The 24212-nt window shown below is 35.6% G+C and overlaps 1 protein-coding gene across 1 annotated transcript in view; it reads right to left on the reverse strand.

Annotated features, from left to right (window-relative positions):
• Nucleotides 1-24212, reverse strand: part of TTC27 (tetratricopeptide repeat domain 27) — a 113417-nt gene that overhangs the window by 72416 nt on the left and 16789 nt on the right. The window contains exons 5-9 of the mRNA XM_063390683.1: nucleotides 21788-21890; nucleotides 19357-19521; nucleotides 15210-15346; nucleotides 11922-12034; nucleotides 7663-7729 (exon numbers count right to left, since the gene is read on the reverse strand). Of these exons, the coding sequence (XP_063246753.1) occupies nucleotides 7663-7729; nucleotides 11922-12034; nucleotides 15210-15346; nucleotides 19357-19521; nucleotides 21788-21890 (585 nt within the window). The remainder of the gene's footprint in view (nucleotides 1-7662; nucleotides 7730-11921; nucleotides 12035-15209; nucleotides 15347-19356; nucleotides 19522-21787; nucleotides 21891-24212) is intronic.

Here is a 24212-nt window from a genome sequence, read left to right on the forward strand (position 1 = left end):
AATATTTGAAGTACTGGGTTAAAAAGAAAAACAAATGAAGGGATGATATTTAGGTAGCTAGAGAAGATGAGGGCAAGACCTTATGACAGCTACATAAATTTTAAGAATAATTCTTCCACATGTATAGTAAACCAACAAAAAATTTACTTTGAAAAAAGGGAGGATTGGATTTACACCTTTTGTTCATCTGTGCCCTCTCCAGCCAAACAGTCACTAAATACAATGAATTATACCCAGAATATGAGTCACTGAAAGAAGTGACTGCTCGCACTGATAACACGTGAACTGATCATCCTAACATCACCAAAAAGAGTTTACTGAGCATCAGACAGAATAGTGAGAATGCCTTAATTCCTTCAGATGATACCTCAGATAGCTTTTTGTTGAATGGGGGTTTAATTTCACCTTCTTGTTGCAATGAAATATTTCTTGCTGAAGCAAATTATAATACTTATAACTGGTGAAGGACATGAGAGGGGGAAGGGAAGCCTGGGACATGTCAACTGGCTGTCAGAGAGGCTGCTAAAAAAAAAAAGTGAGCTGCTGATAGATAAAGGGGGAGGGAGAGAGGAAAGACTGCTGTGGGAAAAACTGTCATTAATTGTCATCAAATCTGCCTGCTTAACTTCTCAAACCCTTAGACAGGCAAAAAAATCTATTAATATTTAAACATGATTTTCATGTTCTTTTACCAGCGCAGTTTCAGTGAGCCCACTAAAATCTACTGCTTGAATGATTCTGTACGGATTATACAAAAGAGCTAGAAAGGAAAGGCCATCCCAAATTTCTTGCTCAGAAAGGCACACAATAAATCAGGAATCATCTCTTGCAAGATAATTCAAGCAGAGCTCTGGATCCCATGGACTGAGGGAAGAATGCAGACCACAGAGGAGAACAAAGTTGAAAGGGATAAAAGTGTCAATTATGCTGAAATCTGATACTTTGTAAAATAAACCAACTTCAGACAGACTGTTACTTAATCCCAGTTTTGGAATGGAATGCATGCTTCACCCCTGCCCTGCAACACATGTACTACAGCACCCAGTTACTTTGCTCTAAAACATCTAAATGCAGCAAGCATAACAGACAACAGCAGGCCGGTCTCCTACCCACAAAACACAGCAAACCTAAGCACCAGATGCTTTGTGAATGAGCTTCCAAGAGATCCAGTCGAGTCTTTGCACACGCAGCAGAAAGAGGCAGCTTCTCTTTTGCTACACTCAATTTGATTTCCCAGTACTTCGTGATGGGCCAGAAGGCATACATGCACTAAATTAGCAAGTGTTTAGATCCTGACATTCCTGCAAAATGATTCAGACTTTTGAATAAAGTCTTTAGAAGAAAAAAACTAAAACGAATGAAAGAAAATAAGGAATTGACTACCTTTGAATTAATTTATTTTTAAAAAGTCTCACTAGTAACTAGCAGGGCTTTGCTGAGAGAAAGCTTTTGCAGTGTTATAATCTTGTAACCAACAGAGGCTATTCAAAATGGGCAACATAGCTTAGAAAAGAACTGAAAGAAACTTTTTATAAAGCCACAAAAGTTACAGCAGTAGAGACACATGGCACTCCTAATGAGCTTTTCAATACCCTTGCTGCTTATAAAACATAAAAAGCTGCAGCCATTTTCTCAGCAGAGAAAAATGCACTACTTTTATTTAAGCTATATAAACAACTTCTCTTTAGAAACCAAATTGGCATGTTAGTTTTATAGAGTTTTGATAGGAAGGCTTAACATTAAAAATATCGTATGCCGTTATTTGATTGCTCCCTAGTTCCACATTAATATCACAAATGCCACAGAAAAGATGAGAAAAACAAAGCATTTCCATTTTCACCTTCCACTCCCTCCTCCCAAAGCCATGTTCTACAGTGAAAAGCAGAAAAAGTATTCATATATGAATATTCAAACACACACACTCAATAAAATGTGCACTGTAATTCTTCACTGTGATTTTCAAAGGTACCACACAAAATCAGCTTCTATTACACTCAATAAATGCCTACCTATGGAAAAAAAAATCCAACCATTCTAAAATTCCTTAGTAAAAACAGTCTCTTATGGAATCAGTAGCTCAGCAAGGGGAAAAACATTCCTATCTGGTCTATCTTTGGAATATAGTATTCCTTGGATTTTGCAGACTCCTTCTACATTCTCCAATGCCTCCATCAGATCTTGGTATCCCTCTCAGCATTACTGGTATAATTTCAGCATGACACACTGTTTTTGTTAGAAGGTAGTAAATATCTTCAGTTTTGTAGTCCGAGAAAAATACAAGTTATTACTCTGTTTTTTTTTCCTTCTTTAGACAGTTATCCTCACCTGTTCAAAATGTCCACAGAGAGACGACTTGCCAGAGCTTCCTTTTCTCTCTTTCACCACTTAATAAAGAACACAACTGTTCAACTCTCCATAAATCCTGAGAAGTCTCAGCATTTTAAGAAATCAAAGCAACTAAATCTTCATGGTCCCTTTTCTCTTCCTTCTCAACTTCCATGGATTCCAAAGGATATAAATATGGGGCTAAGATGCACAATGCACAAAGTAAGGCTTCTCCTTCACAGTTGCTGGTTACTTTCTCTTCTCTGTCCCCTACAGGTTAATACTGCTGCTGCCACTCAATGTCCCTTGATCACAACACACTAATAAGGGAAAAAAAGTAATATTCTCCCACACTGGGCTAAGTGCTCATCACATTTACCACAAAACCATTTCTCCTGGACTGTTCAAATGCTTTGACAGATGGAATGGGTCATTTTAAGGACCAGCTGCAGCTCCTTAATCTTGGATATTTGTTGGAGTGTCACATTAGACTATGAAACACTGAATTGTTTCCCCAGTATGTAAACCATAAGCTATAGTGTAAGCTCTCTATGAAGCTCCAAGAACTTGTATTGCAGAGTTTAATCTTATTAGCCACTTTTTAAAAGGAAACACTTTCTCTTTGTAACAGAAAAATGCAACACCATCTAGTATTTAACATTTTCCCTATTTCTCTGCAAGCACTGCATAATATCAAAATTATAACGAAGGAATATTTATCAGTTCCTAAATAAATGTTTCCTATGTTCCTGGAACTTTTTTACATTTCAGAAATAGTTTGCAGTCCCCTGTTCTAAAACTTATGTTCCCATCACAAACATCTTTAAAAAGCTTTAAATGTATTTTAAATATTTTTTTTAAACATCATATACACTTACATAGCACTGTTGCTCATTTCATCTCCTCTTTGGTATACTGTCTGACCTATTTGAAATAATGCAAACAAGTATTCAATGGAAATTATTTTAAGGCTTACTTTTGCTCATTTCCTAAAAGGACTTTTGTTTCTAAAAAAAAAAGTATTTTGGCCACAGATTTATAGCTCAGTGATGTACTTGTGTAATTCTAGGGGAAAACTGCTGAACAACATAAAATGCAGCACAACTTCACAACTGTATTTTCACATTAAAAATAATCCACTGAAATTAAACAAGGTAAGGAAGCACATTTAGGTATTTGAAAAACTAATTTGGGGACCTGGGAGTAAACTAAGGTACAAAAGCTCAATGTAAAAGCAGCACTGAATTACTTCTTTGGTTTCTTGCATCGTCTACTGCCTACATCCTACACAGAAAGCTCCGGCAAAAAAATTTATTAAAAGGAAGAAACCAGTAATTCTACCAGTCACTGAGTCTCACTATTGCTTTACTGTCCCACTACCCCTCTCCTAAAATGGCTTTTGAATGCAATATTCAGTTAGGCAATCAGAAATTCACCAAATACCAGCTGCATAACTGTCTCTGAAGCGGCTTGCGTGATATTTGATTTCTAAAATATATCTTTGCTTTCTTAGAAGAACAAGTGCTTACCATAATAGAATTAATTTTAAAAAATATAATTGTTTCCCTAAACTAATAAGTGTGGGAAAAATAATATTTAATCCCCCTCAAAAAATAAATGTTTTATTTTGTGCTTAGTCTTATGCTAGAATGTAGACTGCAAGCTGCATTACTTCTCATGTAAAGACACTATTAATAACTGAACTGTAAGGAGAAAAAAAAGATCTAGTGCTTCTAATTTAACTGCTGGATTAACATCTTAGAAGTTGAAATATTATACTGATGGGTTAAGAGATTTGACTACAACATCTCAAAATTTAAGTCCAAATTCACAAGTTGCTTCAAAAATGAGCAACACTGAAAGCAATTCTTAGTTACAAAAGATAAGGCTTTTAGGACAATAGCAACTATTTCCAAATGACTCCAGTAAATGAAAAGCAGCAGTTCTTTTGTAATGCAGTTGCCAAGCAGTGAATAGTGTTATTTTTAGCATTATAAGTTATGTTGTTTAATATAGATACAACTATAGATATTGATATATAAATAGCTCTTACAGATCCAGTAATTTTCAACTTTTACAGATATAAAAGGGAGTTTAGAATGTCAGTTTTCCAAACTGCACCTAGTACAAGGCAGAATAACATCATCTACTTGAGATCAAATTGATCATCCTTCTCCTTTCACACTACCTAGATCTTAATTCTCTCTGCTGGAGAGAAATTGCATGTCACATGCACGTGTCCAAAGCAAGAGGATCTCTTGATGATACACTGATCAATTAAAAATGCCTTGTAATTTTTCAAGTTTCCTAAGATAACTTGAAATGCCTTTCTTTTTTGAGGAAACATGAATTTCAGTAGATATCAGATGAATGCATGACAACCATCTAACCAGCCTGCAGATTTAGGAATCCACATGTAGGCTGAGAAGATGCCTGCTCACACACACACACAGAGCAGTTTGATGCTAAAGAAATTACTGGAGCAGCATTGATATAGTGCTCATTTGCCTCTTTGGGCAGTACCAAAGCTTGGTAAATACCTTAAATACAAGTGGTAACAGCTATGGTGCCATTTAATTTACTCAGCGAGCAGACCCTGTAGGAACCAAGGCTGTGTTAACATGGACACTGAACATCCCTACTGCCAGGGAACACAGAGATGGATTTGCCTCAATGACTCAGATCTGAGACACAGAAGAGCTCAGAGATTTCATCACGAAATTCTGCAGTGACTATTCACAATTTTAGACTCAGATGCAAGTGTCACAAAAGGTATATTTATTGAAAAGAACTCATATAAGCTAGTATCTGATTCCTGCTTTTGGCTTCCAGGAAAGATCTGGGATGGTGGTACTGCAATTCATACTTTTTCTTGTTTGTGTCTTGGGACCATAGGTCAAGATCAAAAGAGAAAATAATTCTGAGATTCAATTGTGTTCCTATATCCAATTAATGGAAACATTATGCAAAAGTTTAAAAGAATGCTATTCTCATACCAAGACTTATTACTCTTCAGTAAATTATTTACTCTAATATTTAGACTACCAGCCACTTCTTTCTGTCACTGCTGTTCACTGAATTTTGCATTACTAGTGAGATCTACATTCCCGTTCATCTACTGGCAGAGATCTTTCTTTATTGCTGCTCTTCGAGCACAAAGTGATAGGGAAGCCTACACAGATCTCTCAGCCCTTTCTCTGGAGATCTAACCTGAGAGTGGCTGCTGATCTTGCAAGCAGGAAGCAAGCCATAGCTGACTTAGCAGCTCTATCAAAATATAAATAAATGCATAAATGAAAACATAAGCTCCCCATAGTCATTGCAATAAAATAATTAAAGAGTAAGTTAATCAGCTGTCCTGTGGCTTTTGAGGGATCAGCCACTAGATGGCAGAAAAATGCAGTTTGATTTTCCCATCATGATGAAGAATTCACCCAACAGACCTCTTACATCTGATCTACCAGGTCACCTGTCAAGCAATGTCAGATAAAGGATGGCAGGAAGGCTGATTATCTTTCTTCCCTAGTGCACAACCTACCTTGACTTTTTCTACTCTGCCGTAAAACTTTTAAAATATTTAAATGATGGAAAACACAAGTGTTAAAACAGTTAAACTCCACACTTATCTCAAGATTCAGGTGTATAATGGCTGCTTTTCCACCCAATAATGATGCGAACAACAGTGGTAGTGAGGAGACTGAAGCACGGGGTACACAAAAATAGTCCACAGAGTTTGGAAATAAAATATGAGAAGCAAGATTACAAGTTTTCACAGAAAACCCTACTTCTATATTATATACTGTTTTAACATTATTTTAACAACAAAAATGGCAGGGTTTGTCTTAATGAAGTTACATGCATGTCTTGAAACTTCATACATTTGTACTAACATTACCTTTGGGGAAAAATAGTATGGTAATAGTTCCACCATTTTTTAAAAAAGCTTCCAGTACTCAGTTCACCAGTCTGGTGTCATTACTACAGGCTTCTTTTACTTCCTTACTTTATATGTGTTTATTATTTCTGTAATCTTTTGTTCCCCTTTAATGGTACTCATTCTTCAACACTCTTATTGGATACTTCAATTACGACAACAGGAGAGAGGACAGTCTCATTTTTTTCTACATTTCAACTTTTTCCAGCTCTCTATTCCTACCTTTTGGAAAAAAAAACAAACACCAAACTCAGAACACAACTGTAGTTCAAAACTACAAATATACTTCAGAAATTATGTAATGAGGAATTATATCACTACAATCATTGTAGCAACAAAGAGAAAACCCAAACTGTTTTATAGCAATTCACTCAGTTCCCTCATGCATCCCCTCTTACAAATACTGTATTACCAAGAGACCTAAACAAACTACTTTTAATGCAACCTATTTTACATTTATCTAGTAAGATCAGGATTATCTTTTTTACAGATAGAACCTCCTTTTACAAAAAGCCCTCAGCCAAACATTACCACAGTTAACCTTAGATTACTGTCCTTGGTCCTTCCACATAACTACAACTGTCAGTGGTAAGATTCTAGTTCAAGTGAAATCCAAGGGGGGTTTGCTAAGTTTCAATAATTTACTTTTTCAGATGACACTACTACAGCAATACAGTCTCTTACTACAAGGCTTGGGTAGGAGACCAAGTCCTCTTCCCTGCACCCAAACTAGAGTCTAACATTGTGGAAAGTAAGTAAAAAAAGGCAACATAATACAAGCCTTTCCTCCTACATCCTCCCATCTAAACTAATGTTGAAAACCCCACACAGGCAGAAAAGATCAGAGAAGGAGGAAATTGTGTTTGTATTAAGTAAAAAAAATACTGAGAATTTTCCAAGCCTCATTGGAAGTTACAGATTTGTTCTGCAGCAAATCAGCCACTGAACTGGGAAGACATATCTAAGCAGAACATCTGATAGAGACTGAATAAATCTGACAGAATAAAGCTGAAATTTCTTTAGAACTCTTCTGGAACACTGTTTGAAGTAAAGCACCTTCAACTCTAGTGTCACAAGAAGTGTTTGCTGTAAAATTATTTAGTTGCATATTACATTATAATTCATACAGTGAATGAAACTTAAACACATAAAAATGTCTTGTACGTGTTTTGAGATGAAATTAAATTTTTAGATGTCAAGTTTTTCCTGCATGATGAAGGCTGAAAGTAAGGTCAAATTTCAGCATACTTTAATTTCTTGAAATAAGAAAAAATTAATGAAACATCTGACTATTAACAAAAATTTGGTTTACAGTTTCCTGATTAGTGTGACTGACAGATTATTGCTTAGTACTTAAATACTAAGTGAAAACATATTTATTAAGTGCCAGATAAGTTACTTACTGAAGTAAAAGCCAGAAGTTCCTCTTCAGTTAATTTGTGTATTGGATTGTTCTTTTGGAAGTCTATACTGGAAAGAGGGGGAAAAAAATAAAACAATGCTGATTTCACCTTTAGAATAACATTATTCAGAACACATTTTTCAAACTTGCAGAAATCTAAAAGACATTCTTGAAATGACAAATGGGAGTATGCTTTGTGCAGAAAATGACCTAGACCTAGAAAACAGTCACAGAAATAAAGAACCATCTCAGGGACCACGATATTTTGTAAGTACCTTTCCAACACAACCATCAAGTGAAATGTCTTACTTGGTTTAAGCTTATGGGAATAACAATTTCACTAATCCTAAAAAAAGTTTAAAATCAATTCATTGTTTTTACAGAGAACTGTTTTGAGTTACAATCCCATAACTAATTAAATGCAGATTCTGCAAAGCAAAAAACCACTAATGCTCAAGAAGTGCTGAAGGGTAACCTCAGACAAACACCCTCCTTCTAGTCACTCTAAAAATGTGACCACATGAGTCCATCTCTTGCTAACCAGCATTACCACTACCTTGAAGTATTTGCAGGGGGAAAATCAGAAGAAAACACACAGGTGAAAATTAAAATTATTTTATTCACAGTTGGATATGCTTACAGATATGATAAAGAAATCAGGCTTACAACTCTGTGTGGGCGAATGTTTGCCTTAGACAACAGCTCCCCAGTATTTACAAACATACTTAAGAGATATCACCCAATTGCACAAAAAGCAACAAAAGCTATAATTCAACCTCCCTGTTAAAACTGAAGATACCAATTGAAAATATATCCTAAACTGTACCACAGATGATGGATCATCACCAAACCCATATAATGGCTATATACATAAGCCTAAGCTTATCACACTAAATTCTGCAGCATATTCATATTTTAGGCTAAAATTGGAAGATACTTAGAGTGCTAATAGGTTAGAGACTGAAATTACACCCTCCACATTACGTAACTTACTTTGGAGATTGCTTTGCCTGGTTATTCAGCCATGATTTCTTATAGGCACAGAGACCACTCACAAAAATTTCTAGAAGGCAGCTTGAAAGCTCTTCCAGCTCTTCTTCCTGCACTACAAACCTCTAACTGTAGACAAATTGCTACCTAGTCTGTTCCCACTGACCTCCCATGATGGATGTTCCACACACACTTCATACCACTTATGCTGATGTCTCATAATACCATCAGCTTCAGCAAGCTGTTTGAGTGTGGCCACAAGGACATAAAGGAAAGTTTATTTACTGCTAGTAAATACTACTATATTTACTACATTTTCCCTGATCTCCCCACATCAAATTAAAAATACCCTATGCTGTTGGTGCACTGTTTTGAAAGTTTTTGATAGCATTGCTAGGAAAGACATTCTAGATATATATCTATTATCTAGATAGATACATAGATATCTATGTCACTGTTTTTCTCTTCCTATTTTCATGCAAATAGGGAAGTTATAGAGAATTTCACTGCTTCAGTTAAGCATTTTTGCCATATCTAGTCAGCTGCTAGCAGACTTCTTGTTGGCTGGATGTAGTCAACCCAAGTCAACTGAGTTCAGGTAAAGAACAGCAAGTTTCTCTACACATGGGAGAGGGAGACAGCCAAGAAAAAGAGGGGAAAAGGCAAGAAAAGTTCAAGTATTATACCAACTCAACAGCAGTTGGGCAACCAGAATGTTAAATGACATGACCATAGCTTTTGAAAAGCACAGGTAAGCCAAGGGACAGTTAAATTTTGACAAAAATGGAACTTATTTTTCATCATCCTAAAAATATATTGATTCAAGCAAAAAGGATTAATCCTCCTCTTATGCTAGATCACAGGTTTTTGAAGCTCATAGATGCAGCTCTTCCACATCAAAGCAGTGCTTAAATACATCTCTGAATTTCATTTCTGCCACATCCATTTACAGAGCTTTAGGACAAATAAGTACAGAAATGTAAGTCTTGAAAGACAGGAGAACAACTAAATTGTTTTAATTATTTTCCATACTGAATCAAATCAAATTTAAATCTATAATTTGAATCTGAATCTAAAATAGAATTGTACCTTAGTTTTAAGCATTTTTAATGACTGTGTTAGTTCTTGTCAGATTACAATATGAAAACTGAATTTCTATGACCTGTATTTGTTCTGGTTTCAAGGACAGATAAACCATTTCATCCCAGAGAATTTCAGGAGTTGAAATCCAAGGGGATCTACTGTGTAAGATTTACAATGAGGAATCTTTTCACAACAAAATGAAGTCACTAATCATCACATCATTCAGTTTTGTAAGGTATTTTCTCTCCACTCTTGAATCTTGTCTTAAGGAGTTTATTGGAATAATAGAGGGAAAGAAAACAATGAGAAGCAGACATTCTTTAGACAAATAAAACAGAACCTTGGAGTAAGATGTCCTGTGCAGCAGAAAAAAGTACTTTCTAATAAAACAGCAAAGGCTAATTGTCAACAGCTTACAACCAATTCGTAAATCTGATTAATCAGATCTATGCTGACCGCCTGATGGATAAAGAATCCAGTTAACTAATAAGTTACCATTTGGGGATTTAATAGGCCATATTTCAAACAGCAGAATTAATAGCAATCGAAGTATAGCTTTCTGAATTACGATTACACACTTGTTTCAAAAACTGATTTTGAAAGATGAAAAATGTTAAAGAACATTGCTAAAGCTATTAAAAATAAAACAGCTTACAGGAATCCTAAAACTAACTTATTAATTATGAAATGAAGCATTTACCCTTCAGAACTTCAGTCCTCATGCATGAAAGAAAAGCACAGAACCTTCTATAGCAGAAGGCTTGAAAAGAAAAGTTTTGCTTAAATGCCAGTGCTACATGCTTTAACATGTCTATGCTTCCTCACAAACTGACATACCAATAGCTGGTATGGACACCAAGGGTACAGCCAGCAATCCAAGCCTAAACTCTACTCTGCTACAAGAACAATTCCCAGAGCTGTCATCCTACTACAATATCCTTTCTGCAACATGGCTGGATCTCAAATCTTGTCTCCATCTCTGAGCTTCAGTCGCTTCACATTATCCCACCCACTAAAAGGCATTTAGCATTCCCATAGGGAAGGAACACTGAATTTGGTTTGGTTAGTTGTCCTCAGTTTCATCTTGCCTTGAGCCTTCCAAATTCATATATACACAATAGTGGCAGCCAATATGGTTCCCAGCCACTCTTGAGAACATGACAGTGGTGGTGTCAAAGTCAAACACTGTGATCAAAAACCCACTGTGCAGCCAGCCAACGTAAAACTGAAATTATACCCTTAAAAAAAAAAGAGCAAGAGCAGTAGGCAACCAGAATTTCCTTCAGAAGGGAGAGAACAGGAAGGATTATATAATCTGAACATAAGACAACACTGTGTTAAAAAATGAAGTCCTCATGGAACTGGTAAGGGAAAGGCTTTGCCTTGACTTAAGTCAGAGCGTGGAAGACAAAGTGACTGAGCTAAGAACTGATGTAAACCCACTGTTCACTACATGGTCCTCAAACTGGATCAAATAGATTTCATCATTTTGCAACTCACAGATCGGAGAAGAACTCAGAGTCAGTAATGGTGAACACTGCACCAACGCCACTGACTGATTACACTATGCTCCAACAAAACTTCTGCTTATGCCACAACTTCTGATCCTCAAATCTCAAGCCCACCTTTTGTTCTCCTACTTTATTTACAGAACCCATGTAGCACATAATTTCTAAAAGTTAGGGGGAAAAAAACCAAGGTGTAAAATCACAAGGATTTTATTCTGTAGCTTTTAACTAGCAATGGACACTGAATTTATACTATAATTTCCATTTCAGTGAATAACAGGGCAGTGTTTTCCTTGATGGTTGATCCTCACAGGAAGCTGGCAATTGCAGAATCTGAAATATGTTTTCAAAATTTACCAAAGTGCTATCACTGTATGGTAGCTAATGCCAGCTGATATTTGAAATGTAATTAACATGAAGCACAAAGAACATAAACCTTTTAAAGATAAAACTAGAATATAGCTAGTCATGAAATATTGCTGAAATTCTGAACTAGACTCTAATGCTCACTCTGAGATAACTGAAAATGTTATCCATCTATAATGCAAATCTTTTAGCCTTTTAGCTAGACTATATAATAAGGAAGGAAAAAAGTTTCATCAACTCACCATTTCATTATTTCATTGTCACAATGATTCATGCAGTTTGGCTTTTTTTAAGTAACCAGAAACTAACTTACCATATTCCAAGGATTACAGCAAGCTCTTCTGCACACAAATCAGGTACCTGGTACTGATCAGCATCTGCTAATTTTATCTCATTAAGCACTGTGTCATCATTTAAATCGTAATTCTGTTAGAAGAGAAAAGGAATACTTTAAAATAGATAGAATCATGCCTTCAAAATATGAAAAAGATAGACTTGTTTGAAAAAGGATAATACTACCATTAAAGAGCAACACAATGGAAAGTAATTTACCATTATGATAAATAACTAACGAAGCCAATACAAGGAGTTACCATGCAAAAACATTTTTGCTCCAAATATACTGTTTCTTAAGCATGAGGAATAGCATTCAGAGCTATTCTAAGGTTAGCTAGTATCAATTTTCTATTTAAATAAGCCTGAAGGCAGCTTCCCTTTTCCAACTGTTGCTCATAGAATTATCAACAATTTCACCCTCTATTCTATACATACAGACAACTGAAACAGATGATGAGATGGTCATTAATGTGGGTTTTCAGGCTAGCCACCTTGGACCTCTGGGAATTTAAGGATTTCTGTTTAAGTATCAGGAAAATCCAACTACATAAACCATGACTTCTGGCAGTAAAGGTAAATTTAAAAAACACAAACTGAAAATACCTCACTGAGCCAGCATGTTCTGAAAACATTTGCTCCTGGACAACTACATGTGATTTTCCATAAAATTTCCTCTACAACATACTTTTTATTTAAAGAGTCTTTAGTTTAAGTTTTACAAAAAAGCATGCTACCTATAGTTCACTGTCTATCATTTCACCTGAAAATAATATAATCTATGTCTGAAAAGTATAAATTACATGTCCTTAGAATTTGTGTTTGTTTGAAACCAACAAAAGATTTCCTTGGCTGCAAGCAGAGAGGAAGTAGCTGCAATACTACCTCTTCCTTCTCCTCTTGAAAAACAAATGCAAAGCAAAACAATTGGTCCTGAAACAAATTATCATACTACTGTTTTTTAGTTACCACTAAAATTTAGTAGTTTTTACCAACTCTTAAAAACAGATAATGGATTTATATTATCAGTTTTTCAAATTTCCTATTCATTTCCCTTCAGTGTCCCAGTAGTAGCTGTTTCTCATTCATATCTTCTGTTGGCAAGGTCAAAATGAGGGTCCACAGAAGAACAAAGAGCAAACAGGAATGCTTTGAAGTGGGTTATCTGCATTCATCACCAGTATTTTATCACTATATAAATGAAAGGAAACTGTGATTTGACAGAGAACGTGAAGAAAATAAGCTTTTTTAATTTTAAGTGGATAGGGAAGATATTCACAGTTTTAAACTCAAATTTATTACCATCATTTTCTTCTCCCACTACATTAGACTATATAAGGATTATCTATCACTTCCAGTGGAAATTTATTTTAGAACTAATATAATGATACTTCATCAGGTGTAACATAAATTACAACTTAACTTATATGGCAATTAGTTAAAAATTTCCCCCTTCACATCTACGTAATTTTTAAAATCTAACTTGTATAAATACTACTAATTGCTTTAGCTTCACTATGAATATTGATTAACTGAACTGAACTGCAACTGTATGCCAGAGCTTTGAAGTGTGACTTCCATTCCTAGATATAAAAACAACTTCCTCATTCCCCCAAAACATAAAAACAGCTCTGAATTTTTTAAAACTGATCAAACTATTTTAACATACCACTTCACATCAAGAGTCCTTATGCATCACCTCAAGCCTGAGGCTTTCCTTTCACAGAAATTGACTTGGGAGCAAAGATTTGAATTTATAATCTTAAATATTTATTTTGAAATGCAGTTTTGCTTCTCAGTGCCACCTGAGATAATGCAACTGCTCAGCACTGGAGGGAAGGACGAAGCCCTTGACCAGAAATCTGCACGGGTACCAATCCAACCACTGGACACATCATTATTTTGATTGTATTTTAATGGAATTAAATTACTCACTGTTTAACTGTAAAATAACTTGTTCAGTCTTCCTATTGAACAAGACAAGGGGAGAACTTCAAGACTATGGAGGTAAGCACTCCAAAATAAGAGATGAAAATTAGGTGGGACCAAACTCAACTTATCCAAACTGTCAGAATATAAGTACAATACTTGATTAGCAAGGACAAAATATTTCATTCTGAGTTACACCTACAGCCTAAGCCAGTGTAGCCATTTTTACTGAAAGGATGTAATAACTTTATTCCAAACTACAGACTTTCTCAGAAACAGACTGCAAAGGCAAATGCTTCAGGAAGTTACGAATAACTGGGCAAAACCACTTGTACAATATCCCAGTTAGGAACTCTGAGAACAGTGCATCCCATGGTTTAGTTCTACGTAAGCTGTAACTGAAGTCTATAACTCAGTGTGACACCCAGCAGGCAGCTTCCCCTGAGCTCCCACTGTCCTGTAAGGGGCTGCCATATGTAGCTCTTCTGTAAGCCATGTGTAGTCAGCCATGTGTCTCTTATGACATGTGTAGTCAGCCTCGTAACACCAAATCAAATGCAACACCAAGAACATGCTAACGGGCACACAAGAAAAATCTAGATTAGTCTCCTAAGATATTTATGCATTCAGTGACGAAATAGAGAAGCATTGACAATTTTTTTGCATAAAATCCCTGCTTGACCTGGAAGTCTATAAAGGCACAATATTTTTTAATAAAGGCTTTCCTACTTGAAGTATAAACTTGGGACCATAATGGCTCAATTCATCTCTGGCTTCTTTAGCAAGTTCAAATAACTTTAAATCTCCTTATGAGGGAAAAATGCCATCCTGAATCAATACAGTGGTTCTCAAGCAATTTATAATTGAAATCATCATGCACACCCTTAAGATCAATAAGAGCAACTCATATAATTCATGCCACAGGAATAAGGAGAGCAATTTCCTATCTTTGCACTGTAACTGAATACGTCTGTCAGTCTGCAGGAATCTGTGAAATCCTCTGATGCCTTGCAGGCTATTTTGAAAATCTGCCTCTCACCTGTTTCCCTAGCTCCATCATTCTTAGTCACTAAAAATTAATGCATGAACTGTAGAAGATCATACTTGCAAGCATGCTCTTAGCTGAGTAGACACATCTGCCTTGCAGACATTCATATGTTCCTTTACCCCATATCCTTTAGAATTAGGCAAATTACTGCCCCACAGCTCTTCTGCAAACTATCAAAAACCCCAGCTAAGTTTCTGTAGGCACCACACACTTTTCCCTAGCAGACACCCAACAAAAGCCTCAGAACATTCTCATTTTAAGAAATCAAAACAGTTCTTCTCAGATACATACTACTGTTAAGCTTTCTAGAGGTGTTGGAGCTGGACTTAGTTCACTGTGAGGAAGGAGGAATCCATCTGTTCTTTGGACATCCAAAATAAGCTGTGCAACGTATTTTTCCTGAAATCGTGTTCTCTTCCCCAAAGCACCTACAGAAAATATGTTTATATTAGTGAACACTAAAAACCAGTTATCTAATCATATACTAGAGAGTTGCTACCAAAAAAAACCCAGACAAAACAGAGAAATACATTGAGAATTAACCTATGAAATTTAGCAGCGGTTTAACTCTGCTTGATCTCTTTGCAGTGTTCTTGTTGCCAGCAAACATAAAAAGTAATACACATTGCAAACACACAAACACAGCTATATAGGTTTTGCAAAACTGCTTTTAATTAAATTCCCCACAACCCAGCATTTTGAAAACTCATAGTCATCAAGTTTCATCACTTCCCTGTGTATTTCCAAGCAATAAACCAGAAACAAGTGTTCAGTTTGCCTGCTAGAAGTTACTGACTACATGGAGACACTTATGCAAATTAAAATCCCATAATATCGTACAGGCCATCATTTTAAATATTTCAAATCTTCACTTGAAGAGTTAAGTCTTTGAAGAAGGATCACAGACATGATGCCAGAATATGGCATGTAAGACACTGTAAAAGTAATATTGGGAGTGAGCGAAACAGCAAACCTGTGAAGGCTGTATAATGAATTAACCAATATTCAGAATGCACAACATGAAATTCCTCTCAGTGTTGTTTCTTCAGTTCCTTATTGGACCCACGGACAAATTTTATTAAAGGGGTAATTGACGTTTATACCAAATTGTAAGGAAAAACACATCTGTTCCTCTTCTGTTAGCAACTTGCTTGCAAAATGTAGAGAAATAAAAGAGTAATTTCAGGACAATAACTTAAAATAACAGAATTTTAGCTCCTAACCAGAGTCAAAATGGAGCTAAAAATTCTCTATAAAATTTGGAGGTTTGCTTGTTCATTATTATTGTGATACAATGCTCAGACAGTGTGAAATGGAGGAATGAGAGCTAATCCACTGCTGCTTTTGCAGAACCAATTAAGATCAAATAAATCACCTATTTTTGTGATAATTTTGAAAAATGCTCAGTATATAAAATCTTTGAGGTAAAGAGAGACTGCTCATGTGACAAAGGCTTGAAGATGAGGCCACTGTCCGTAACAATCATCCAGCAGAGGCACTGAAATAGCAGACACACACTTTTCTTCCTGAAAGCGGAAAGAGATGAGTAGAGAAGCCAGAAATTAAACTGATTTCTCCTTTTCTGCCAATTACCACATTTAGTGGAAGAGCCCAATATTAAGAGTTTATGAAGAAATGAAAAAGGTTCTAAAAATATCACTTTGAAAATCACACAGCACAATGCAGAGAAGAGACACAGAGAGAGAAATACTGGCTAATGATTCATACTAATTTTACACAGTAGCATTCAATTCTCTATTTTAATATTGCTTGAAAATCACTATGCTGTAATTCACTTCCTGTTATGTTTTACTGCCTAAACAGCTGAAAGAAACACTTGCTAACTTATTTCGGATACCAATAAAGTTGCTTACTACCACTCAGAAACTGTTATGTTTATGCACTCATATGCACACACCTCCCATTCCATTTTTTAAACCTAAGAATTCCTTGCTATTACAGGGACAAAACACTATTTTTTACTTGAAAAATATGTATCACATGTGTTAAAGCTGAGAAAAAATTCAGTTGGTTTATGTCACCATATAGGGCAGTGTTCAAGGCCAGGCTGGGTAAGCCTTGAGAAACCTGGTCTACTGGCAAGTGTCACTGTCCTTGATCCCTTTCAACCCTTAACATTCTATGGTTTTATGGTAGATCCTCACAAAGTAAAAAGAATCTGCATGGAAACTTAACTTTCTATTTCATATTACAAGTTCCCAGAGATGCGTGCGTTACTGGGTGTGAAAAGAATAAACAGATCTCAGAGTTCATTAATCCTCCAGATCTGTTGATCCTAAATTTATTTTGGATTACTACCCTTCATTTCACTAAATTTATGTGCAAGAAGGATCATGGTGTTCTCTTTTACTGGAAATTGTTTTGTGGAGTTATTGATGGTTATGACTCATGGTGAGGGGCATAATGATGCTTCTCAATAAAAGATGAACACAATACATATTTGGATTAATGGGACTTCAAAACGTACACAAACCAAGTATGATTTATTCACACATTACTGAAATAACTTAGGAAAATACTGGTCCTAAAATCTCTGTTTTAAGAACAATATGTATTTCAATGCTGCAATACAATACTCAGCTAGTAAGAATTACAACCATTAATGCATATAAACCTCTCCCAATCCTTTCCTAAAAAGGAAATTCCTCCCAAAAGCCTTAAGAATGTCTTTGCTAGAGATTGGATTTTTACATTCAACCAAAGTCTTTTTCAATGATGTAACATTCCTCCTATTTAGCCCAAACATGCATGTCAAATGAATTTGTCTAGAATGCCAACAATTCCCACATGTTCAGTTCAGTTCATTTGCCTTCAGGTTAGACATAACTATGTTAATAGATTTATGGAGATAAACTACAGAACACTTAGGAGTTTCACAACATTTTTCTAAGATACTGCATCACCACAATCTTTCTCTGGGACTATCATAACCTCTTGGTAAAGTAATAAAAAATATAAATAATTCCACTGCATCCTATCTTTTTTTTTTCTTCTCTAAACAAGAAGGATTTTTTATAAGTTAGATTTAAGGAATTTATTAATCCAAAATCAGATGATCTCCTTTAAAGGAAAAAAAAATCCAACATGAAGACTGTCAGTGAATAACCACCTGTCTCTTTGATTTTACTTGTTCTCAGTTAATTGCATTTTTATAGCTAGAGTACCATCATCGGTACTGATGTTTTTAATTAAAAAAATGAGAAAAAAAATTTACTAATTTTAAAGAAAAATACTTTATAATACCAAGTTGGCAATAAATGCCACACGTGGCATTTGCATACAGGGAAAAAATGCATTTTGTTGCATACAGGGAAAAAAGGGTAGGATCAATTGATATGTATAGATTTCCTTCAGATATAACCTTTTACGCTTTATTTCCATTACAGATCTTTCCAAGTAAGCTTTTAAAACATTTGAATAAATAAACATAGAGTTCCACATAATTTCTCTGAGTTTGTGTTTCTTTGGGTTTTTATTTGGTTTTCTCTGTGTTTTAGGGTGGGGTTTTTTTTTGCTGCTGATGGCTTGGGGAGGGTTTTAATTAAATTATTAAACTGATTCATAGTATAAAGAGGATTAGCTGCACCTGCAAGCTAGATATGAAGGAGCATAAGCCTTGTGACATACAGTAATATAAGTAAGGAAGCTGCAAGTTTCAATTCCTTAGCACTTTCTACTGGTAAGTCCACAGAAAAAAAATAGGTGAAAGATTTTTTTGCATTTCTGCTCAGGTACAGTCATAAATTCTCATACAGAAAAGATGTGAGAATTTTATGTCATTTTATGTCATTTTGATTGCCTAGCAGCACCAGCTAGACCACAGATCCATATCTTTACATGTAAAGTTTTAAGTGCAGCAATCTGATCTTCCTAACCAAAGAATAGGTTCTGAAAGAATAATTTTAAAGTCTCTATAGTGATTGAATCCTTGTGATTTCTGTTCATCAGAAATTTGACTTCCCTATTTATTTCCTGTGATGACACCGGTCCTGGGAGTGACTTCTAAAAGCTATTTACATGGAGTAGACCTAGGCTACTGGCACAAAAGGTGAAAGACTGCATTGAATCATCATGCAGACACCTTTGTAAGTGTCTCCAAACAAACCAAACCAAACAAAAAATTATTCATTACACACCAGCAGACGCAACTAGACCTAGATTTTGACATGAAACACTAGAAAGGATTGTAACACCCAAACTCCTCAAATACCCATTCAGGAATGTTTTAACTAGATGTCATATTTCTCTTCCAAGCAACACTAACTCTTGGAAGACAAGTAAGATCTACCTGTTAAACATTAAGCTCTTCCGAAGTACAGTTCCTTATTACTTGGATATGTCACAAAAAAATCCCAACAAGCAATAGGTTATTTTGGTCCAACCAATCATCTTCATAGACTTTACAAGCAGAACTTACCTGTAAGGTTAATTTGAAGTTTTGTTATATCTTTAGCCATGTTGAAACAGTGTTTAGCTTTTTTATATTCATAGTAAAACAAAAATGTATAGGCAGACTCAAGATGGAACTGAACTGCTAAGTGCCAGCTTTCACCATCTGTGAACAAAGCTTCTGCTTCTGTCACTGCAAATTAAGAAAAAAAAAAGAGATGAGAATGCAGTTCAGGACAGCGGTATTTTAAAAATACATTTAATATACCATGAGAGAAAGTCTGTTGCTCTTTACACCTTCACATATTTAAAAATTCACTAAAAGTGTATAAAAGATATATGTGATTTAAAGCATTTTTCAAGTTTTATATCTAAGGATTACTAACAGAAAAAAGAAAAGTTCAATCTTTGCTTGTATTTAACAGCAAAGCTGAACTCGGAAATATCTCTTCCACAGAAAATAAACAACTCTAATTGTATTGGACCTTCTAAAGCACATAAGAACAAAATATTGAGCTAATACCATCCCTGAAGTAGAAAGCCTCAAATTAAAGTTTCAACAGCAGATCAAGCATTGAATGGTGGCTTAGGATTCCTAAGACATTTTCTGTTTGGTTGGTTTTTGTTTGTGTATTGAGTTTTTGTTTGCTGGTTGGTTTTTCAAATCATTATTGACTTGCTGAATTATAAAGATCATGTTCTCCACCTGCACTGGAGAAAATACCTTTGTGAACAGATCTGAAGTCTTTAGGAAAGAATACTTGACGTTCTTTCATCCAGCATAAATGCATTTGTATTTCTTACACATTAAAGTTCTATTCCTGAAAATACAGACCATTAAGTTGAGAATGATTCATGCTGATTATTCTTAAATGGAAGTAGGTTTTTTGCTTCATGCTTTATTTCCACATTTTGTAAAAATATTTAGATAGTAAGAAGTCCAAAAATGCTCACAGCACCACAGTACTTAAAAAGGACAGGTTACCCAGTTACAGCACTGAGGCTGTGCTTCCTAATGGATGCTTAATTTTTCAAACAAGCTTTATTAATGGTGCTAAAAAGTCTTACTATAAAAAATAGTGTTATCAAGGATTTTTAAAATATTTTCTCTGAATTTTTTGAATTTTTTTTTAAATTTAGAGATTGGTAGTCAACTCTAGCACAAAAAGATCTTACTGTTTAAACTTCCTAAGCTTTTTTTTTTCGTTAGGACTTGTTAATCCTCAAATCCTTTCACTTAATACAGTGAGCTGCTAAGTCTGAATATAGCTTTTACACAGCTTTTTAAATTCACTAAACCAACATTTGCATAGATAAATCCTGCCTAGTTACAACTTTTTCAAAGACAAGATTTAAATTAAAAAAAAAAAAACAACCACGAACTACTAATTTAAAAATATTATTCCAAGCCTAGAAAATACTGGATATGAAGGTAGAAGTGGAAACCCCACAAAACCACAACGTTTGAACTGAGTGACACAATTCGATTTCAAAGGAAAAAAAATCAGGTTCTAGTGTTTAATTGTGCATTACAACGAGATTTTCTGCAGCTAGCAAGTTTCAATGAGCTGAATACAAGATGACTTGTGCTAAAGCGATATGATGAACTCAAGTAACACATTGAGAAGCAGTCTCACCACTGCCTAAATACCATTTACTCACAGTGCTTCGTAAGTTTAGGCACTTAGAAACTTCAAGGACCTTTGGGGAAAGCTTCACATCATTACCAGTACTGATGTAGTGGCCCATAAGCACTGATGTCCCAAACTTACACATCCTTCTGGCACCCCACACCACATTTGGCACACGGCAAAGGGATGGGAAACTGCACCAAGCCCAATTGGTTTTACACAATGGCTGCTTCAGAACAGCACAGAATCCTTGCAGCTGTCTTCTATTCAGGTGATGATACTGACCTAACACTTGAGAAAAATGTAATTTCTCCTAAATTTGAAGGTCTTTTCCCCTAGTAACTAACACAAAGGTTTTTTTAGAACTTGATATAGACAAGCAAGTGGGCTATTCAAGCCCTACTCAAAGACAATTTAAAAGGTTTAAAAGTATTTATTTTATGGAATATGAAAGTACTTGTTTGAAATACCAGATGGCTTCAGGGAGAAAATAAACAAACTGGTAAGAGGCACCAGGCAGCAAAAACTGCCAGAAACAAACTCACTAAATATTCAGGTTTACTTTACATCATCTGTCTCTGAGAACCACATCCAAGAGTCTCAAAACAAATCACTGTCAAAAAACCCTTGTCTACAATCACATTTTCATCTGAGAGGCTGAAAAATAGCATGTGCCCTACAAGTCCATACCAACTTAAGTGAAATTCTGCTCCCTCTCTACTGATTGCAGTTATGTGTCTGATAAGCATTACAACAGTTATGACTACAAATTCGTGCTATCTTAAAAGAGATGCTGCAAGCCAGTAAAACAAGCAACTAGAAATATACCTTGTTTTATACAGGTCTGGGCAAGAGTAAATAGCTCAGGTGATCTCTCCTCCAGCAACTGCTGGTGAATATTTACACATCTTAGAGTCCACCAAGGTAATGTCTGAAAGAAAATACGGATATTTCAAGAGCATTAAGAAAATAAAGGAAAAAAAGTAAAGTAGTTTCAAAATACAGATTTTGTACTCCATTCAATTCTAGTTTCTAAAAATTACAAACCTGTCCAAAATAGCTGTTTCATTAAAAAGACAACCGTAACCTAGTGTAAAGATGAACATACCCAGGCAGCTCTACAGTGCTCCAAGGGTTTGATGGATTTTCCCTCTAATTTCTCTAACTGCTCTTTGAACCCTGCAAATCTTTAGTACCACCATGTGGTAAGAAACACTGTGAACAGGAGAAAAAAAGGAATATTTGCATGCACTTATTTTGGAGCAGCCACTTGCTACTTTGATTTCATAGCTCCTAATTCTTGTAACAGAAAAGGACCAAAATAAAACCAAAACCCCATATCCAGCTGTTTCCTACTTATCTTCTTTTGCATCACATAGATTAGTTTAACAGAAAGCCAAGATCTCATTCTTCAGCAATCTTCCAGCCTAAAGAGTTCTAAACTATTTAGTTACTCTTTGTATGGAAGCCATTCAGTATTTCTGATAATCCACTGTCATCCTTCTATGGATTTTTTCCTGTTCTGTTTGACCTTTTTTTTATTTCTTCAGGTGGCAGCATAAAGAAGCCTGAGAGAGGCAGAATAGGAGCAGAATAAGAGGAGAATTGCTCTTGAGAACACATTACAATCACAATTGAAAGTCCTAATGTCTGTATGTTGAACTTCAGAAGGGCAAAGATGTTACTGAACTAGGCAATCACTCCACAGCAGGCAGAGCTGAACCACAGCCCAGGAAACTCCCAAGTTTAGAAAGCTGTGTAGACAAAGCATAAATTCCCCACAGTCTCCTAACCTCTTCTCTAGCTGCAACACAAGAAAATGCATGGAAATTAACTTTAATACTCTAGTCTCAAAATTATATTTAAGATTCTGATCTGTGAATGCAGAGCACACCTCTACATAGGCTCTAATGATTGCTATTTATTCTGGTGCTGCTAGCACACCAATCATTTTACAAGAAAGATGTGTGATTGCTTCAGAGGCACCCATCTTCTGAACTTTATGCAGGTATGCTTCAGACTGACCTAAGGGCTGTGCAATATTCAAGCACAAACATCTAAGCTAATTACATAGAGCTGATTCTAATGTCCCCAGAAAGGAACCATCAAAAAGAATAATAGCATCTATTTCCAAGAGCAATGAAAGATGACTTTTGATATCAAGCTGGACAGAGTAAAGCACACAAACAGGCTTCATGAAAGAGGTCAGATCCCAACATGTCATCATTTATTTAGAAACCTAAAGGCAATTTAAGTAACAAGTTTCAAATTACTTGAGTTTACCTTTATACAATGAAGTATTAATTATCCCACACAACTGAGTAATGATTACATGTTAAATGAGTTTAACGATACAATTTCCTGAGGCCTTATGCTTACCACTTAGAAATGCTAGAATCAGTAAGAACATATTTTTAAAGTTTCAGATAAGCCAGCTGAGCTGTGTACAATATTCTATTGGCAATGTTTTTTGGGAGCCAAGTTGAAAACTTGCAGATGATTTTTAGGCATTTCTCTTACATGTAAAATAGCATACAGGGCTTTATTAATGCTTTAGATGATACATTTTGAAGTATTTTACCTTGTTTTAAATTTCTGTGCACTACTATTAAAGCAGCAAAAGTATTAAGAGATGATCCTTCAATCAAGCCAAATGGAAAAAGAACGGCAAGCTTTAATTGCTACACCAATCTGTTGATGAAAGTAGTTCCTATCAGTTGTTGTCTTTGAACTACTATTCAAACTCGATGTAGACACAAATAATTGAATCTCAACCCCGTAGAATAAAGCCCCCCATTATGTCATTCTTAGGGGAGGCAGCAGGGGAATTCTCTGTACCAGGTACAATTTCTGTTTCTCTGACTGACCCAGTTGCTGAAATTCAACAGCACTCATCTGTGAATAAGAGGGAAAACGATGGAAGAACTTGGCTTCCAGAAATGCAGTACAGCCAACATCTCCCACACAGTTTAATTCATCACTCATACAAAGACCCAGCTGGGAATGGATGTTGTCAGCCAAGCATAAAGAGAGGCCATGTGGCATTTTGATCTCCAGCCAAATTCTGTTCAACTGGAATTCAATAAAGAGAAGCTGCTGCTGTTAAAAGTCCCCACTTCCAGTGAGCCCTGCTACCAACCAGGCTGCTGCTGAACTACAAGGGAGGTACAGAGCCTCTAAGAGGTGCTTCATCATGTCTGCTTGTTTCTAACAAACATACACAAGAGATTTAGACTTAGAATTCATACAGTAA

This window comes from Prinia subflava, chromosome 2, assembly GCF_021018805.1.
Source record: "Prinia subflava isolate CZ2003 ecotype Zambia chromosome 2, Cam_Psub_1.2, whole genome shotgun sequence".
Lineage (NCBI taxonomy): Eukaryota > Metazoa > Chordata > Aves > Passeriformes > Cisticolidae > Prinia > Prinia subflava.